Source organism: Patiria miniata, unplaced genomic scaffold (assembly GCF_015706575.1).
Source record: "Patiria miniata isolate m_02_andy unplaced genomic scaffold, ASM1570657v1 HiC_scaffold_6, whole genome shotgun sequence".
In the NCBI taxonomy this organism is placed as follows: domain Eukaryota; kingdom Metazoa; phylum Echinodermata; class Asteroidea; order Valvatida; family Asterinidae; genus Patiria; species Patiria miniata.
The window spans coordinates 17,586,073-17,605,851 of record NW_024037073.1 but is presented as its reverse complement, the minus strand read 5'-3'; the positions used below and the strand labels follow the sequence as shown (position 1 = coordinate 17,605,851).

At 41.6% G+C, this 19,779-nt stretch overlaps 1 protein-coding gene and 6 non-coding genes across 10 annotated transcripts in view; 1 reads left to right on the top strand and 6 right to left on the bottom strand.

Moving 5' to 3' along the window:
* LOC119743037 (probable cation-transporting ATPase 13A3) overlaps positions 1–19,779 on the top strand; it is a 42,737-nt gene that overhangs the window by 6,976 nt on the left and 15,982 nt on the right. Inside the window, exons 1-11 of one of the 4 annotated variants that reach the window (XM_038219358.1) lie at positions 2,012–2,818; positions 7,162–7,219; positions 9,376–9,543; positions 10,034–10,092; positions 10,888–10,954; positions 11,190–11,269; positions 11,606–11,683; positions 11,944–12,013; positions 13,342–13,479; positions 14,000–14,066; positions 16,451–16,582. In XM_038219358.1, coding sequence (XP_038075286.1) covers positions 2,808–2,818; positions 7,162–7,219; positions 9,376–9,543; positions 10,034–10,092; positions 10,888–10,954; positions 11,190–11,269; positions 11,606–11,683; positions 11,944–12,013; positions 13,342–13,479; positions 14,000–14,066; positions 16,451–16,582 — 928 coding nt within the window. In that variant the 5' untranslated portion in view covers positions 2,012–2,807. The other 3 variants (XM_038219357.1, XM_038219359.1, XM_038219356.1) reach the window with 3 other exon arrangements.
* Trnak-cuu lies at positions 769–841 on the bottom strand. Its single transcript has one exon. It is a non-coding gene; the product is annotated as a tRNA-Lys (tRNA).
* Trnak-cuu lies at positions 941–1,013 on the bottom strand. Its single transcript has one exon. It is a non-coding gene; the product is annotated as a tRNA-Lys (tRNA).
* Positions 1,121–1,193, bottom strand: Trnak-cuu. Its single transcript has one exon. It is a non-coding gene; the product is annotated as a tRNA-Lys (tRNA).
* Positions 1,298–1,370, bottom strand: Trnak-cuu. The gene has a single exon. It is a non-coding gene; the product is annotated as a tRNA-Lys (tRNA).
* Trnak-cuu lies at positions 1,478–1,550 on the bottom strand. The gene has a single exon. It is a non-coding gene; the product is annotated as a tRNA-Lys (tRNA).
* Trnak-cuu lies at positions 1,658–1,730 on the bottom strand. The gene has a single exon. It is a non-coding gene; the product is annotated as a tRNA-Lys (tRNA).

Sequence of the window (19,779 nt, the reverse complement as noted above, 5' to 3'; positions counted from 1 at the left end):
CCCTTCCATACCTCTTGCATGCCACACACGCAGACACATACATGGATTCATCATGTCTCCGTCATAAACATTGTACGAAGCTAAATAATTCATATCCAAAACATCAATGATTCCTTTGAAAACTCTCTATTAATTGAAAAAAGACACATATGGAATGCAGAAAAGGGTGACTTTTGACATTTCCAGAGTTCTTGTTGGTTACTCTTTTACATTAAATGATAACGATGGCGAATTTTGTACCAATAATTTGGTACCAATAATTTTGTGCCAATACATTTTTTTTCATCCAAAACGATTTTTTTTTCCAGAAAATCTCTTTACCTACAAAGCAAAATTCAAAATGAATATGTAGAGATAAGCTGGTGGCGCTATTAAACAATTTCTTGGTTTTATTAAATGATAGCTTTCTAAACACCATTTTACGTTGCATCTCCTTACAAATTCTCTATTTAATTCTTGGAAATAATTGATGGATTTGACCTAAAACGTCACTTGTCAACACATCTTGTCAACCCGTTTTGTAACACGAGTCATAATTACAACGCTCACGCTATTTTCACCTGTTCATGTCGAGAACCGATTCGCTGACTCTTCTTTTACGCTTTGCGTCTGAATTGGAACACCGTTTGACAAGAAAAGGCACAATAGGAAACGTTGGGTGTTATGTTTACACGGTAATTCCGGTGTACGGTTTTACACGCCGACAGCATTTATATTCAGGGAAAGCAAAATAAACGTGACATTTGCTTACTAAAGAAACACTCATATCGCCTGATGTGGGGCTCGAACCCACGACCCTGGGATTAAGTGTCCCACGCTCTTCTGACTGAGCTAACCGGGCTGTAACATTACTCCACACATCCCTTAAAAATTCTTAGCGATATTTCTGTGAATAAACAGGAATAGTAAAAATTGTACTTCCCAACTGAAGCCGTGCCATCGCCCGATGTGGGGCTCGAACCCACGACCCTGGGATTAAGAGTCCCATGCTCTACCGACTGAGCTAACCGGGCTGAAAGAATAACTGCGCATCTCCCCTTAAAAGCTCTCAGAGATACTTCTCTGTGAATATACAGGAATTTCAAAAATTTGATTGGAAACCCAACTGAAGTCGTGCCATCGCCCGATGTGGGGCTCGAACCCACGACCCTGGGATTAAGAGTCCCATGCTCTACCGACTGAGCTAACCGGGCTGAAAGAATCACACCGCATATCCCCTTTAAAACTCTCAGAGATATTTCTATGAATAAATACGAATTTTAAAATATAATAGGAAACCCAACTGAAGCCGTGTCATCGCCCGATGTGGGGCTCGAACCCACGACCCTGGGATTAAGAGTCCCATGCTCTACCGACTGAGCTAACCGGGCTGAAAGAATAACTGCGCATCTCCCCTTAAAAGCTCTCAGAGATACTTCTCTGTGAATATACAGGAATTTCAAAAATTTGATTGGAAACCCAACTGAAGCCGTGTCATCGCCCGATGTGGGGCTCGAACCCACGACCCTGGGATTAAGAGTCCCATGCTCTACCGACTGAGCTAACCGGGCTGAAAGAATAACTGCGCATCTCCCCTTAAAAGCTCTCAGAGATACTTCTCTGTGAATATACAGGAATTTCAAAAATTTGATTGGAAACCCAACTGAAGTCGTGCCATCGCCCGATGTGGGGCTCGAACCCACGACACTGGGATTAAGAGTCCCATGCTCTACCGACTGAGCTAACCGGGCTGAAAGAATCACACCGCATATCCCCTTTAAAACTCTCAGAGATATTTCGATGAATAAGTATATATTTATAAATTAATAAACAGGAATTTCAAAAAGTAATAGGAAGCCCAACTGAACCCATGATCGCCCGATGTGGGGCTCTAACCCACGACCCTGGGATTACGAGCCCGCTCTTGCACAAAATAATTCCTTCGCATATTCCGTTTACAAATCTATAATTATAACACAGCACTCGAACTTGCTCGCGGTATCCAATGATTTTCCCCCCTCTAGTTGCAGTAGAATCTCCCAAACATACGTCCCCGTTGGAGTACACGACGTCACAATCCTCAAAACAACATCACCTGCTTTGATTACAAATTGTGAGTTGATAGTTGTTACACTGACGAGCAAAGCCGGATGCTTTTTTGCATTGTCACAGAAAACACTGATCTGCAATTCAACGGAGCGAAGATCAACTCCGTTTTTGTTTCCGTGCAGGGAGCAGGCTGCAAGCACACCGTGTCTCTCTCTCTTCGGGGATAGCTAGGCCGGCTATCGGCGCGTATCCCCGGGCAGTTGATGATCTGACGCCCGGTGGTGTGGACTTGGGGGTTTGGCAGACACTCCATAACTTTATCGCAGACGCTGCTCCGAGTTAGCTTGGCGAGTGAAAGTGTCGATGAGAGGAACAAACTTTCAACAGACGGAGGCATAGCAAGTACATCTTAGAGCTTCGGTTCAATCTAGAGTTGTCACTGTTGCGTTCATGTGTGATTTTACATACGTGTACTACGGAGGAACATCTTGAAACATCCCCAGACTTTGATACAACGGGGGTACGAATCGTACACCAGGCTCCGTTCCGCTTTTATTTTGGGTCATCTCTCCAATTCTTACAATTTTTCTCCACACCGAAGGAACCTCATTCTCTGGAGCACAATTTGGAGCAGGTCATCTCTTCGAAGGCATTGTTACTGATTTTTTTCCGGTCTTTTTTGTTTGTCGGCATTTGGGTCAACTTGGGAGTTCCCGTTCGTTCCAAAGCTCTACACCGGTGGATGTCACGAACCACGTACAAGTGAAACTCTAGAGACAATGAGCAACAGGTAAGATGTAGCTTTCTAGGTATTGCTTGGGACTGACGTACATTGTGTACATTATAATTTCCAATGGCCACAGTGTTTTCTTATGGGCTGTAATATTGTAGAGTGTGTCAAAAATACTTTACACAAACATATCGGTTAAATTGCTCTTAAAGTCAAAATGGAATATTCTGTGATTTTTTTTTTAAACTTACACCGGTACCGAAATAGATTTTTATTGCAATGAATTTCTTTGACCGTACCTGCATGCTGCGGGAAAATAACACGAACTCAGATTGTGCAGAGCAAAATTTTCAACCTTTTTTTGTTTGGCACAGTACTCAACTTAGATGTGACTGAACTATTTTGTATAGGTATAACACATGATTATTTCCAGTTCATGTGTGTAACATACAGTCCATTCAGTACCCCATTCAAGCACACCTGCGGCTCTGAATTGGAACTCTCAATACTGTGTAGAGGAGAGTTAAAACATGCAATACAAAAAAATAGACTGGCACACGAAACAACCAGTCTGACAACCCTTTAGCACTGCATCAATCAACTGTGTCAAAGAAATACTGGTACCTAGTCTCTACTTCTACATATTTTCTCCATAGTCATGCCACCAGACTACTGAATGGTCAATCTTTTTCAAAAAGTTTGACATGTATCAGTCTAGTCTTAGACTTCAAATTGAAATCACTTTGCATCACTCTCAGGTGCAAATTGTTGAAGGCAGATTTCCTTTCAAAATTGAATTGAGACCTCAAACTTGGCTGGTGAAATACTGAGGACCTTGTTTTTGCCTCATGACAATTGTGGAGTATTTTTTGGACTACAGAAAGTTGGCCTGATTTTGTTTTGCCTTTTTGTTGTGCATTCAAGGTCCTCGTCTGCTGCTGCCCCATGTACGAATTCCTCTGACTTTTTGTATCTCAAGAATTCAAATAAATTTGTCCATATACGAAAAATCAGGTCCCCATTTATGACAATTTTAAGACGATCACAGCGGACGCATCTGTGTAGCTGGCAAATTTACTAATCATCAGAAATTCAGCAGTGCGTGAATTTCAACAACTGAGACTTCAAAAGACATATGAAAGGGGAAAAGTTCATGTTGCCACAGAACTATATTGAACATGAAGGTTAAATGCACTTGATGTTTTGGTTGCTAGTGTGAAGTATCATTCGAAGTTGTCATCCAAAGTTCAACGATTTTTACTCCATACGCGTTCAGTGTCGCTCGAAGGTCAAAACTTGATTCGGATGAAGTACATAATGTTGTAACCAAGGATTGAACGCAAAGTTGGGGCATCACATGGTACGTCTGCAGTAAATTATGATACTCGTAAAAGTGGACCTTGAACTTTACAGAGTTACACTTTGAAGAGTCGAAAGTGAAGGCGTAAATCGTGGTCATATGCTGATTTTCTTTCCATGTCGTTGTTGATTGTCGTCACAAAAATATTTGGCAAGATGAAAAGATCGAGCTCCATGCAGGTGCCATGCAGACGACCTAGAAATCCTAAAGTTTGCTGACGACCGTTGCTTGTGTAGGCCTACCATAATACGACACAGTTGACTGATTTTTTCCCAATTAACTTTGATTTGACCCCGTTTCACTGCGACAATGTCGAGTTCGAAATGTCATTCTTTGAAGTAAAGCGAAATAAATCAAATCTATATTTCCAGGTATGTACAAATTAAAAACAGGATTTTACTGAAACCTTTAAATGTCATTACAGCTGTGTTAAGATGAGAATTGAAAATACTACATTGTTCTTGTTTGCATCTGGACCTGTAGAATACTGTGCAAACACCTTGATAGGATATCCCGCACAGGGATATCCTATATTTGTACATTATTATGTGTTACTTTTTGTGTGTAAATATTCATCAATCTTTATCTATTGTGTACGTTACTATAGTAATATTCCGATGGGAGTTGTTTATCAATTTCATCTGAACATTGATTTTATCTATGGCCTTGTTTCAAGGCGCGTAGAATTTTCCTCAACCAACGTCTCTACATTAGCCTTCAGTTTTCTCATCACTACAACTTAAACACGTCTCCTGACCCCCTCTGTCGCCCCAGAATAATCGAGTCTGCCCTTCGGCTGTGACAAACCACAGTCAATGGTATCTGCACCATTTTGTGAGAAAAAAAATCGTTGCTCCCTATAAAGCAATGCCCAAGCCAACAACAATAAAACCAATGGCTCTTCACACGATAAAACACCCTCATCTCATTTCATTAACTTCCAAAATGCGACTTCTAAAGAGACATCCCCAGCCACATCTATGTGGAGCATCTCCCTCAACCCCTTCCCAGTCCTTCCAAGTCGATGATTCAACACCTCCGGCAGACAAGCCGTAGGTTATCCATCTCATAACAATGTCCTCTCGCGTCAACTCTCGTTTATTAATTACAAATCTCCTCCCTATTCACCGCTGCTTTCCAAGGGTGCCTTCACACGGCCTAGGAACAGCTGATGTTTTTCTATATTCCTTCCTGTATCTCATCCTGGCATTTATTGCCTGGTGGTGGTAGGCCTATAGTATGCCATTGATTTCTAAGTATATCCCCCCCCCGTTCTACAATGAAGGATGTCGTAGAGTTGTTAGTGGGCCGTCCTTCGCACGCGTCGCGCCGTCCTGGCGGGCCGTCCTGGTGGGCCCGTTCGCCACGCACTCTGGGGCAGTCACGGCGGAGTCAGCAGCACTCTTGCTGTACTAATAATCAGACATCCTTTTCCCCAAATTCCCATCCACAGTCTGTTCACTTTTCCCCAAAAACCTAATAGACCTTATTCATGAGGGAGCCATTTTTGATCGTGTTCCCTGAATGTATTTTATAAATTGTAAACTGATGAATCGGATGGTGCCAGACTATTTATAGCGTTCCAAGCCTCACTTTCATTTTTTTTTTAATGTGGCTTTCAACATTAGGGTATGTTCAATCAAATTTTTTTAAAATTATTCATCAGTGCAGACTGATGTTAATTTGTAATTAACTTTATTTCATAGCTTTCATTTCTATTCGCAAGTTCCAGAAATGAAGAGTTGACCTCGCTTTCAATTTAATATGACCGACACGTGAATAAGGCCCCTCATTCTATTTGCAACACAGTGGCGTAGCCAGGAATTTTTCAGTGGGGAAGGGGGGGGGGGGGGGGGGGGGGGGGGGGGGGGGGGGGGGGGGGGTGGGGGGGGTGGGGGGGGGGGGGGGCGGGGGGGGGGGGGGCTGGAACATTTCATTGGGGGCGTCATGTAGATCAATGATAATTTTTTAGAAACTCAAAATCTGTCGCCTGTCGCCCCCCCCACGCCCCCCCCCCCGTGGCTATGCCACTGTTGCAACAGTATAGTCTGGCCCAAGACAGTATTTTCATCTTACTCCCTTAAAACAGCCGGTCAAATGCGGCCTAACCCACCGTGTGAGTATAGGTCACTATCAATTTGGATCAAATTTTCACCGTGTTGGGAACTTTGGCAACGCTACCCAGAAGTTCCGAGCATATGCCTCGCGCGCGCTGTATTCAAACGATAAATGTACGCGCTTGAGTCATGCTTGGAAACTCTTTAACTGATGTGAACTTCTAGATCCAGCATCAACTTTCGTTCGTGTTTCACCCGCTTTGCTCGTGACGTCACAGTCAAAACTCGTATACATCAGCGGCTGTTTCATGTGGCACACTCAGTTGACACAATTCCAAAAACGGGCTGCTTGTTTAAACAGCAAAAAATCACGTTGACCTATATAAGTTCTTCAGTAAACAGTTTGTTTGTCCCGTGCTGAACCCACGAATAAAACATCAGGTCTGCACATTGCCAACACAGCACCACAACTTTCAATGAACTTTGACTCAGCCCGTAGAAAAAAAATTGGATAAATAGAAGCTATTGATAATATTGTTTGCGTTTTATCCTGAATTGTTTGTGCATTATAACAAGTGTATGTAGACAGGGCACCGAGGTCCCACATTGGTAGGCTGCACGTGGGGACGTATACCATTTTGGGATCTGTAATCATCCACCATGCAGTCGACGCGGTAATTGTTTCATGTGCTTCGTTATTAAGGTAGTTACCCGTGCATGTAGTCATACTAAAATACATGTAAAATTGATTTCGCGTGTTACGTTTAGTAAAGGCCATAACGCCAGACAGGTTTTTAGTCAAGGTTTTAGCAGCCATATTTCACTATACTCGGAAGTTGGAAACGGAACATTTCTTGTATTTTCTCGTATTCTCGTTGTGAAGCAACAAATGCGTGGCTTGTTTTGTGCCAAAAGTATTGAATTAAGGAAACTTGCTGGTAGGCCTATATTTACTTGTCTTGCTAATTGTTCCCTTATCTTTACAGCATGCATACTCCGTTGCCGGAACGAACCATTCTGAACGAGGGGTGCGAGGATGAAGTGGTAAGTACACTGCAACCCACCCACCCCCACCCCCAACCCCCAAATAAAAAAGTGACAGTGATACAGGGTGAGTCAGATTGATCTGGACCCAAATTGAAGAAAATACATCTGTAGCAATTATCAAATCTTTATGTTATAGGCTGGTATTTAGGACGTAATTTGGTGAAAGCGCTAGCAAAGAACACACGCTAAAACACTCTGACCACGGTTTAATGGTTCAACAAATTGATTGAAATCGCGTACTGATGTGAAGTAGTTGTAAAAAATAAAAACTAGTTATGGTGACTGACTCGCTTGAAGTTAAAATAACATGTGCAGACTGGAAAATGAGCCACTTCCATGAAAATGGCATAACTCCTCACCACAGCCACTAATTTGAAAAATTCAAAATTCATGTGGAAGACAAGGTAATAACCATTCGTATGAAACACTCAGTTTGCTCTCAACTGTATTTCACACAAACAAAATGGTGAACCTTGGTCCAGATCCGATTCCGACTCTCCCCGTAGTTACATTGTACTCAAATAATCAACATGGAATTTGCCTTGACTTGACCCCTTTAAACCCACACTTCTGTCTGGACGTTTTTGAGATTTTGTCTGTATTTGAGTCTTCAGTGGGGCATGGCCCCACCCCCCCCGATCCGCCCCTAAATAATAGTGGTTGCTCTTTTCCCATGTGCCCATAGAACCATCACACTAAAGCGTTGGTTTTCATGTTCCAGGTGTGAACACCTTGATAACCCTGATTAGAACCACACCAAAGAAATGTCGTACGCATCCAACTTAATTATCCAAAATGCGAAAGCTAATTAAGAAGACTATACACACTGTACAAAATGATGGACGTAGAAGAATCGGTACCGCTACTAGGCTGTCTGATCGGTGTGAATCAATGTCTGATTAATTACTTCACTGTGAAATTCCCTCTGGGCGTATTTTTGATTACACCTGCGCCTTTGCGTAATGCTGCAAATGCTCATTAAGACCAACATGACCGACTTGTTATGCAGAAGATCCTAACGGCTGCTCATCATTGAAGCAAACTGGAAAGAAATGTGAATCACAATCCTGACCTGTGTAACTGTTCGTTTGTAAATAAGACTTTTGCCCCAAGATCGAGGCCGAGACGGGGTTATTGAGTCGAAACCTTGAAATTGTCGAGACCTACGGAAATCGGTCTCGAGACCGGTCTTGATACCGAGACCTGCCTCGAGACCTACATCACTGACTCCCTTAAAAGTCCCTGGTCATATTCGACCCGGAATCCGAGTCAAATTTGATCAGATTCTTTTCAGGGTCAAAATAGTACCACGTCTCTGAATCGTTGTCCGTGTCATTTGGACCTGGAAGCCCTGGCAACATTTTCATTTTGACCCTGAAAAGTATATAAGGTCATCGAATCTGACCCGGGACTATTTAATATACATAGTCAGGGAGAAGAGTTGACATACTTTTTCTGATTTCATGAATTTTGAAGAATCCCATTCGAAATCTGGAATTGCTGATGTTTTACCGTAAAGGTGTTTTTACATCTAAAAGTTTATAAAGCACAAAAGAAATGAGTATTTAAACTTTAAAGGGTTGCCTTTAGGCAAATACAAACATATTATATATCCTATACACTCTAGAAAGTCCAGGTCAACATGCCACTTTCCAGGTCAAATGACACTCTTTCAGGTCAAAATGACACTTTTCCGGGTCAACATGACACTTTTCCGGGTCAAAATGACACTTTCCGGGTCAAAATGGCACTTGGCGGGTCAGAATGACAATTCTCTTGATCATTTTCCAAGTCATTTTGACCCGAAAAAGTATCAAATGACCCGGACTTTTTAGAGTGTACTTTGCTCGAGGGCTCTCGGCGGCCCTCAGCAAATCCTCTGCCAATTATTTCATGGATTTTTCTTTTCCCCCAACCCTATCCCTGATGTTGTTATTACTGTTAAATTATAAACCCACGTCATGTACTCGTTTGCATTATTATACCAAACTATAGCCCCACAAACTTCCATCTCAAAATTTAGATATCTTGACACAGATCTGTATTCAACTAACAATCGTTTCCTTTTTAACAGAGTAGATTTTTTTTTGTAGTGCTGAGTTTGATATAACTCCCCTCTGTTATGTGAATTATTCTCTCCCCCATCGCAACAGGAGTGTTACGGTCTCAAGCGAGACACACCCCGTACGATCCTATGCTACATCCTGGGCGTTCTCACGGCGGGCGTCTTTCTGGCCGCTATGTACTGGAAACCTAACTGGGCGGCCAAGTTCATGTACCGGCAGTCGCGATTGGACCGAGCCGACACGGTGCTCCTCAAAGTAAGCGCGTCTTCGATTGGTGGAAAGTTCCGTGACGTCACTATCACAGTGGCTCGTGGCTGGCTGAGCAATAGGTTCAGTAGAGTCGACATGCACTCATGAATATGCATGGTCATTATTTGTATCTTGTTATACGTTCATAACAAATGCCCTGTGCTTTGAATTTTTTTGGAACATGAAAACATAGTAGACACTCATGCGCTAAAACAAAAGCGATACAAGCAATCAATGTGAATCATCATTTATAACAGAAATCGACAAGAAATCATCATCAATTTAAATATTTTAATTCAAACTATATTCCATAATTATACATGTAATTATTTTGAAGGAAAAACTTGAATTTGTGCCGTCCTGAGTGCGAATAATTGGGTTTTTTTTCTTTGGGTTGGAAATATCAGCAGCACGCAAAGACTCGTATATTTATCGATGACCAGCTAAAAGTTAGAATAATTTTTTTCTTGTCCATTTTTGGTATTATTCATTGTAGGATATGTACAAGCAGTGGTTTCTGGTCAAAGTAAGGATCTCCAAGGACAAACTCCCAAAGTAAGTCTGCACTGATTTTCCCGAACAACTCCAACAGTAGAATAAAATGTGACCTTCCATGAACATTTCTACTTTATTTTAGGGTTATTTAATCTTGCGGGTTATTGCAAAATTCAGTTAAAATTGGTCGATGCTCAAAATACAATAAGAATGATTCAACATGGCAACACTTTGTATATCCGGAATGAAATATATTTTTTGAAGGCAACGAAATGTCACTTAAGTGCCTAATTTCTCAGTCAGTATTCTTTTGTGGTTCTAATAATATTCCGATCAGGGTGACCGTTTTAGCCGATTTTCGGCTAACTTTGACATAATTTTTGTTAAAAAACGAGTTTGACCAAAAATTTGGCAGAATGGATTTTTTTGGCAGATATCTGGCAGAATTCTGCAAAAATGGTTGTTTGACAACACAAACAGCAAATTTGAACAAAAAAGTGTACATTTGTTTAAAAAAACTTCAATCCTCAGCAAACTCTTGCATAATATGGACAGGTTGGCTGGTCTTGGGTGCTGAGGTTCACTGGGAAACGGACTTCGTCGTGGCCGGATCCGGCTTTTGCCCAAAATTTACCAATAATTTCACAACATCTTTATGTGACTAGATTGTTTATTATGTAATTTGAATCTTAATTAAAGCAATACTACCAATCTGCATGTGATTTTAAGTGTTTATAGTGTATTTCGAGTAATTCTGGGAAATTTTGCAGATTTTTGATAAATCTGACAGATTTTTGATGTGCATTTAGCAGAATTTGGCTCTGACCTTTCGGTCACCTTGATTCCGATATTTAGGGAGAAGAGAAAGAAGAAGGGCTACCAAAAGCAAGGCGACGATTTCAACGGGAACACGGCAAACGAGGTAATTGTAATAGATCATGACATTTCGCACGTGTATCATTCCCAAACACCTGTCGAATTGTAATTAGATTTATTGGATAAAAACAAAACCAAATTTGATTAAAAACAAGAACTCTTGCTTTGAAACTCGCCGTGAAGAGCTTTATTATATCAAGTGTGGAAATCAAAACTAAACGTTCAGGCTTAGAATTATGTTCTCTTTATATACCAAATGGATTTTTTTCCACCCCATGCAGACTCCAGGAATGCGCTACATCAGATTCCAAAAGTTGAAGTACATCTGGGATGCAGAAGGGTTCAACTTTTATAAATTGAGGTAACATTATGACCTTGCCTCAAAGACTAATTATTTTCCTCATTTTGTTCCCATCACCGTCATCGTTGCATTTTTGCGTCGGTACTCTGATCGGTAGCGGTTTCGTACCGTTTTATATTTGACATTTGTTGTGTATTTTAAATCCTTATTTTGGTGGCTTCGAAAGATTTCATGTATTTTTAAGAATTTGTTGTGAATGAGGATGCATTGTTGTCGATTTTGCTTTAAGATGCAGGACTGCTGAATGGTCAGAATATTATGTCAGTTTGGGGTCTTTCTTGTCTGAAGATGTTCCACTTTTTTTAACATGTAGCGATTTTTCATGTTACATTCAAGGGGTCTTGAAACCGGAGTGTCCTGTAATGAAATCTACGAGACTTTCAAAGGATTCACGGCTGATGAACAGAAATCCAGGTGTGTTTTAGAAAATTCCTTTTCTCGAAAACAGGCAAAGTTGGTGAGTAAGTTTCCAATGTTACTCCAAATTTGCTTCGTGTATTAGAAATATTCAACTTTTCAACTTGCACATAGGGTTGATCTCTGGTGATAGATTGTTGACATACATGCTGTCTGAAATACTGAATGTATCAAGATGCTGTTTAAAATCCTGTTAAAATTGGATTGTAATTTTCATCGGTAAATGATACATTTTCAAAATACTTTTCTCCGTCCAGGAGAGACATTTACGGTGGGAACGAGATCGACATAGCGTTGAGGCCGCTGATTGTACTGTTCTTCCAAGAGGTAGGCCACGCATAGTAAAAATTGCGATTTGAAAACTTAAGAATTTTATTGCAGGTTGATGCATCTAGCGTGGTAAATCAGTGCGCAGTGGTCAAAGACCCTGCCTATAGGTCCGCACTGACTGACTCCCAGTTACCCCTGAACCACTGAATGGGCTCGCGCGTGGCTTTCAAACGCTTTCCGCCTAAATACACGCGCACTAAACAAGTAGGCCCCGAGCGCTCCATTTCAGCATCGATTAGGGGATTGTTACCCTCACTTCGCCTCGGAGGATAGGGGGACCTGGGTGGAGGTTCTGATACGGGAGTTCTATTCAGGGGAGGGGGTAAGGAGGCAGAAATGATGCAAATCGGAATCTCGGTGTGCGGATTTGCCCCGGGGGGAATCTAATGCAGGAACTGGCCAGGCTTTACGTCATAAATGTGTATCTACGAGAAGTGAGACTTCATTCGCTAACAGACCTCATGCGTGGCGGCCATCTTTGAGGCATAGATTCAGTAACACTGAAAGCAGTGTCCTCTTAAGATGGCTGTTGTAGGAGTTATATATAGGCAGAGACACGCTATCCATTGTGAATCTCAAAAGGACCCAATCAATTAATTTTAACTCGCATAAAAATGTTGATAGGAACCTTGAACGAGACTTTACATCAATTCAGGGCATGTCCTCGTTTAGCGATGGACCTGTGTAGATTCAAACAATTCACAACAAAGGGTGTTGGGTCTTCAATTCCGAAATTGCCGTCGTGAAATAATGAGCAAAACTTTAGGCACAGTCGAAATATTTTGAGGGTTCTTACGCCGAATCACCACCAGAAATAAAACAGCCTCGAAATGTTTTGTTCATATCCATGGTGCTTTTCCAATTAATTTTTCGAAATATCAAAAGTCATTCATTTATCCTGGTTCCTGACGTTACCAAGAGGGCGCATCTTAGTTGGAACCGTTGGCAGCAACACCGTTGGTCATATTTTGATATGATACTTTCCTGGGTCAAATTGACGCTTGTGCCAAGGTTTCCAGGCCAAAATGACGCGGAAAATGATCCAGAGAGGGGTCACCTTGACCCTGAAAAGTGTCTTTTGACCCTGGGAAATGTATCAGGTCAAATTCCACCCGGATCCCGGATCAAATCTGACGCCGAAGTTTTTTTTAGAGTGAAGGTGCATCTTAATTGAAACTGTCGGCAACATGGCAGCATTCTGAAAACCCTTAGCGGAAGAAAGAAGAACCTACCAGTATTTTTTCCAGTCTGAGAATTCCAAAATCTCATTTGTTTCACACTAAACCTTAGTATACCTTTATTTTCTGCCCTTGCTTTGGTTCCAGGCCCTGAACCCGTTCTACGTGTTCCAAATCTACAGTGTGTGTCTCTGGATCTTCGGTTACAACTACGTCTACTTCTCATTGGCCATAGTGCTCATGTCTCTCATCTCCATCACGCTGACGGTGTACAGTACCCGCAAGGTAAGTAGGAAAACAATGATGCAGATTATGTTACCTAAGCGAGGAGGTACTAAGCGAGAAAAAATTAAACAGCCTATATATAGTAACATTATCAACTCCTAAGCAATTAACGGTTTTTAAAAACCTTTTTCGAAACCCTATGCTGACATTTTCAAAGAGCTCTAAACTGGCACAGCATTTTGATGAAGATTGGCCTGACAAAATGACGTAACAATTCCAAAACATTTAAAATATTTTCTGCTATCGATTCTCCGATTTCTCTATCTCAATTTTGAAATGTTCTTAGCCTGTTGTTCTTGCACTACTACCCAGTTCGTTTATAACGCGTCTGCGGTTGACACCGTACTTCAATATCATGGTCCTTCCCTTTTCCTCTGGTTTACTAAGAATGAGTTTTGTTGTTAACTTATTATGATGTTACACATTGGAATACAGATTTTTAATTTAGAGGTACACAATGAGAAATCAAACCCGTGCATTTGTTTTTTCAACATTTGATAAATGTAACTCCTGTTTTCAGCAAAGTGTGACCCTGCGACGAATGGTCAAGTCCACTGGCACAACCACCGTATGGAGAGGAGACCGACGTAAGTTCCGCACAAGACGATATTCATTTGAAATGTTTGATCTCACTATAGCATTACCTAAAAGATTTCTCCGAGGTGGTTTTTCGAGGTTGGCTCTATCCTACCCAATTCAAAAAACAACCCCCGTCATTTGGAACAACAGTACGTTGCTGATCTGGCCATTGACATGATTTTCATGGTAATGTATAGTCACCGAGCCGTCAAATTATAAATTCCAAGAAATAAGTAATTTGGCAAAATGTTTTTTTTTTCGCAATCATTGTTCAAATCTCCGAAGCGACACCACGTGCGGTGAAATACCTGCAAGCTCAAATCTGCCGTGCGTACCGGAAACCAAGGGTCGACAGTTCACACCCCCCTAAAGCAGATTCTCAGAATTCAGATATTAATTTTAGACCACCAATCTTCACAATCTTAGGCAAGGATTAAAAGAATAGCCCATATGACACCGTGACACACATTGAAGTGTTAATGTGTCATCCATTGAGCGAATTCCACGAAACTACAATGATCACCCCAGCCAAGTCATGGAATGATAAATCTTCTTGGGTGATTCCTGGGGTGTGGCGGGTGGGGGGGGGGGGGGGGGGGGGGTGGAGTGGAGGGGGAGGGGTGTCCTCTTGACTTAGTTGATATTGGAGTTTTTTAATTAACAGATATCCTCTATCTGCTTCGAAGAACTGGGTCCCTTCAACACAATTTTTTTCGTACTGTCGTTTGATTCTATCGGAACGGTTTTGGAGAGGCATGCGAATGAGCAAATAATCATGTGAAAGCCGAAGAGAATCAAAGAAATATCCGATAGAGTACCGAAGAGTGACGTCAGCTATACCTTTGTTCTGGTTCACGCGCACAAGTGTGTAAACACCTTCACTCGTGGACCCCTATTGTCCCTCTTTTGTTTGTACTATAACTTTTTGGAAGACCTCTCTTATGTTTTGTACACGATCGCCAATTGTGGACCGTCGGTCAATCGTGGACCCTATTGTCCTCTATTGTTCAACGTCCGCAATTTGAATGAGTAAACAAGTACGCTGGTTCTCGCGCTGATATTTTCTTAACCAGAATACGTGGCACGCCTCGGTGCTCTATAGACTTAGTAACGTATGACTCTACATGCACCCATGATGTAACCATACATGAATTTGTACAGCCCATGCACGGTATACAAACCAAAATTGTAATTTGTCATGAATATGAGTATATTTTACTACGAAAAAACACTTGTCCTCGTTCCAATCCAAATCCTTTGTCACCTGAATTCTTATTCATTATCCTCATTCACACTGTATCATGTTCATGGCACTGAGCATACTTAATACCACAAAAAAAATCCATGATTTCATGATGTCACAATTTCGCGTCACATCGACATCTTTAGCCATCCAACCCGATAAATCATTCCTGAACACAATCTGATGATAATTTTATTCCGAACTGCTCATTTTTTCCCCTCACTTTTTGTCACCACCACCCGTACCCATTCATGATTTCGCCCCATGTCTGCCACCACAGTACTAAGAGTGATTTATATGTAAATTCTCTTTGGGCCGAGGTTTTGCCGTCTGGTGATATGAAGCAGGTGTGAATCCTCGCCGCGGTTATAATGAATTTCCCCCTCGTCATTGGACCGCCAGTGGAGGCCCCATTTTTTAATAACCCCGCAGTCTTAGAATTAACGCACTTTCCTTTCAATGTACATCCGTGTAGCTAATTACAACAGCGTTTTAATTGCATCATCCCAATTATAATGTTTTATTGTATTTATTGAAATATACACAGGGTACTAATTTCCTCTTAAATCCTATATACCAAGGTGTACCATATTTCTGGAAATGGCTTGATAAAGTTCATATTTTGACCGGAAATTAAAGTGCTTTGTGTATGGCAGTAGCTGTCATGAACTCTTTGATTAAATCGTGAAGGTCAAAGCGGATTAATAGAACAAACAGAGAGAGACCTATTAAAGATTTACCTGACTCTTTCTGAGTCAGGCTGACTGTGATCAGAGGTTCTTGGTGAAACAGACTACGTAACTCTCTTGAAATTGTACAAGTCTTTTCCAAGGTATGCTTGATTCGTTCCGAGTCAAGAACCTTTTCTACAGGCAAAAAAAGCTGAAGCTACCTTGGCTAAATATTTCAAAATTTGTGCCTCACAGAAAGATCATTGCCAGGATTGAAACATCAGACCGTCTATAGCTTGTTTCAAAATTGTTTGAACACTCTGCCGAGTCATCTTTCTGACTCAGCTAGGGTCATGCTGACTCTCAAGCGGGTTTTGCATATACTTTGTGTCATCCTACATCTGGTCATTGTATATAACATGCATTCACTGGATCCAATGACATACTGACCAGGTATAATATACATTTAATTTTACAGATTTTGAGGAGATTGGTATCAAGGATCTGGTTCCGGGCGATCTGATCGAGCTCCCGACCAGAGGCTGCATGATGAACTGCGATGCCGTTTTGATCAGCGGGAACTGTATCGTTAACGAAAGCATGTTAACTGGTGCGTGTTTCTTTCTAACCTTGCTGACAAACAAAGTTGTAGTGACAATATTGACTTTGGTATGAGACTATAGATTGTATCTTTTAAACAACTGCAAGATCACTTATGCCCGGTAAGATCAATCACAATTAGTTGATGGCTTGCTATAAGATTTCTTCATTGCATCATCAAATTGTTTCCCTTCTTAAGTCTTACAATAGGTGAAGATCAAGTTCCTAGACACAATGATACATAAAATCCTCTTGTCAGGCCATGTGTGTCGTCTCATGTAGATTACTTGTGAAATTCGTTGACCTATATTTCAACTCGGCAAAAGTGGGTCATAAGTTCGCACTTCACTTCGCGCCGTCATTATTGGCGTCAGTCAAGTCTAGCTGCACTCCATCTTCCCCCTCTCAATCCTTTCATAAAAATTCCCCTCAATATCTCCATAATATCTTCCTGTTTTTCTTTGATCTGTTCTTGAGGAATCTGTGTCAGGGTATTGAATCAAATCCGCATCAATCCGCCGTCACATGGTCGATGCGTGTTCGCACCTTTGAAGACTCGCGCGGGTCGATTTCTCGTAAAAATTACGCCCGCCGACGCGGGCGCCTGACCTTTCCTGACGTCATCGACGCCTCGTTGAATCGCTTGGGTTTGTCGTTGGTAACCGCGTACGGTAACGCTCCGTGAAACTGCGCAGGGAGCCAGTGACAATGGCAGGAAGCGATGTATGGAGGCGCCACACCTCAAGGTCGGATTTCACAAGCCTCTATACCGACGCAATGTTCCATTTTCTAACGAAGTCCAAAAATTAATATTGGCAGTTTTCCCTACTTTTGTTATTTAGATTTCGATTTTTGTGGCGGGTGTCACGTTTACGCTAAAGAGCTTAAGAGTTTCTCCCTGGCAAGGACAAACATGCAGTTCTTAAGAAAAGTTTCAGGAACTGAAAATAAACCCAAAAACCATAATATTTCTTCTATATATTATATGTCCGTAATATTTCTTTGCAGTTATAGTCGCACACATCTTGGTAAGACAAGCGTTAGGCCCTACATACAAATTTGCAATTCATCAATATTTTTAGAACAAACAAGAGCGTAAATCACCACTTCGATGCTAATACGATTGAATTTGTGATAAGTAGCCGTGCTAGTCAGGCAGATACTAGATAGTGTACATATAATTATTAAGCACCTTTATGACATACAGGTTTAAAGTTTCGTAACATACAAGATTTACCTTTTCGGTCGCTAAAGTGCTAAACACTGTACATATCTATTGTGGCCGATCGATTTTGCTTACTTTACGCGTGACGTATCAACATTTGTTACTTTCTGTGGAAATTAATCACGTTCTCGGAAACACACAGAAATGCATTGCACTTCGTCGTAATATTACGAGTACGGCGCGTCGTAGCGTTCAGCGGTCTCCCGCAGCTAGCATCACGGGGAAACAACGTCGCTTTCCCCCTGCTCTCCCCGTTGGCTGGATGACGCGCTGAATTGTGTTGGAATCACCGTTCATCAAAACCACACGCCTGATTAGAGCCGCACCGCCGGGCGAGGTGTGAGTGGGATTTTGTCATCCTCCAAGGTTGCGGGCCGGGGGGAAAAACCAAGGGGGGAAGGAACAAGAAGGGGCAGGTGTTTCCAGACCAACAGGGGGAAAGCCTTCATCACCGGTACGACAAGGAAAGCCGGTGATTACAATCTGAGGGGGAATCGATACAGGACTGTAATGCCTCTTCTTAATAGGACTCGGGAGCCTTCAAGAGACCGTCCCGTCGGCTCTGAAACCGCTGCTGAGACCATGAGAAGGAATTGGACAGAGGAGAGAAGAAGGAGGGGTAAATCGGGGTCGAACGGAGTACAATTCGATAGAATTATTCCTCATCTTTTGTCCGCAATGAAAATTTCATTTCTGTCGGCGATGCTTTCTTTTTTTAAGAGTATCGATCTCCGATCGAATCTAGCTCGGCGTGTGAGATGTATATTGTAACATAAGCCAAAACATTTGGAATTGTTCATCTTTATTTTGCTAGTAATCTGATCTGTTTGTTTGTTTGGTTGGTTTTTGTTTGGTTGGCTGGTTGTTTACTCCAACTTTAAGAAGACCTGAACTATATAAGTTTGGTATGATTTTAGTAGTGGTGCATTTTAGTATGAGATTTCTATTTGGGCACATGATCTTTCATGCTTTAAGTCGTTGTATCCTTCTTTATGGAAACCCGATCTTTTTTTATGAGTTGTTGACGGATGCCAGATTTGGGACCGATCATTTGGGTTGTCCAATATCTGTAAACCACCTTTATATTGCGCCTGGGCTTCTGATCGTTGTATAAAGTGGAGTTCGTTGTAACATCATATGAAACTGTCACGAAAAGAGTATGCAGTGCACACCTTCCCGATGCATCGCTGATTAAAAATTGCCTGGGTTAATCTTACCAAAGAAAGGGTGAAAACTGGAACTACCCAAACTTGGGTTGTTCTATAACCAATTGTTTGGGTTAGAATTTCTGCTAAATTCAACCAAAACTTGTGGTCATTCAAGACCAAATTTAATTTGGCCTTGTATGACTACAAGTTTTGGTAGAATTTAGCAAAAATTATAACCCAAACAATTGGTTATAGAACAACCCAAGATTGGGTAATTCTAGTTTTCACCATTTCTTTGATAAAATTAACCCAGGTAATTTTTCAGTGATTGACATCAGCATGACACGTTTTCACAGATAGTCAAATAGCTCTGCCAATTCATTCATTTCTGAAACCAATTTTTTTACATCACGTTCCACAAAATCAGGCATCATCCAAACTATAACAGGGGCAGATCTAACTTTCAGGAAACAGGGGGGGGGGGGGGGTTGATGATATGAAAAGGGGTAGGGTTGAATGAAGGCGCCCTGCTAGAGGGTACGGGGTATGCCCCGGAATATTTTTTAAATCTATAGTGCTTCCTCCTTGATTCTAAGCCTTTTTTAGCATTTTTTATAGGAACTTAAGCATTTCAGTTATTATTTCGGGCCCCATTTACAAGTACCATAACATTAGTCAGCTGCTGAACGGGGGTGGGGTGGGGATGGGGGTGGGGGTGGAGGAGTTGCAACCCCGGGCCCGTTACCCCCTCTAGATCTGCTACTGTACAACAGACAAGATCGTGAATTCTACTCTCTGAACGCCACAGCAGCACCAAACACTCAGCAGTCAAAA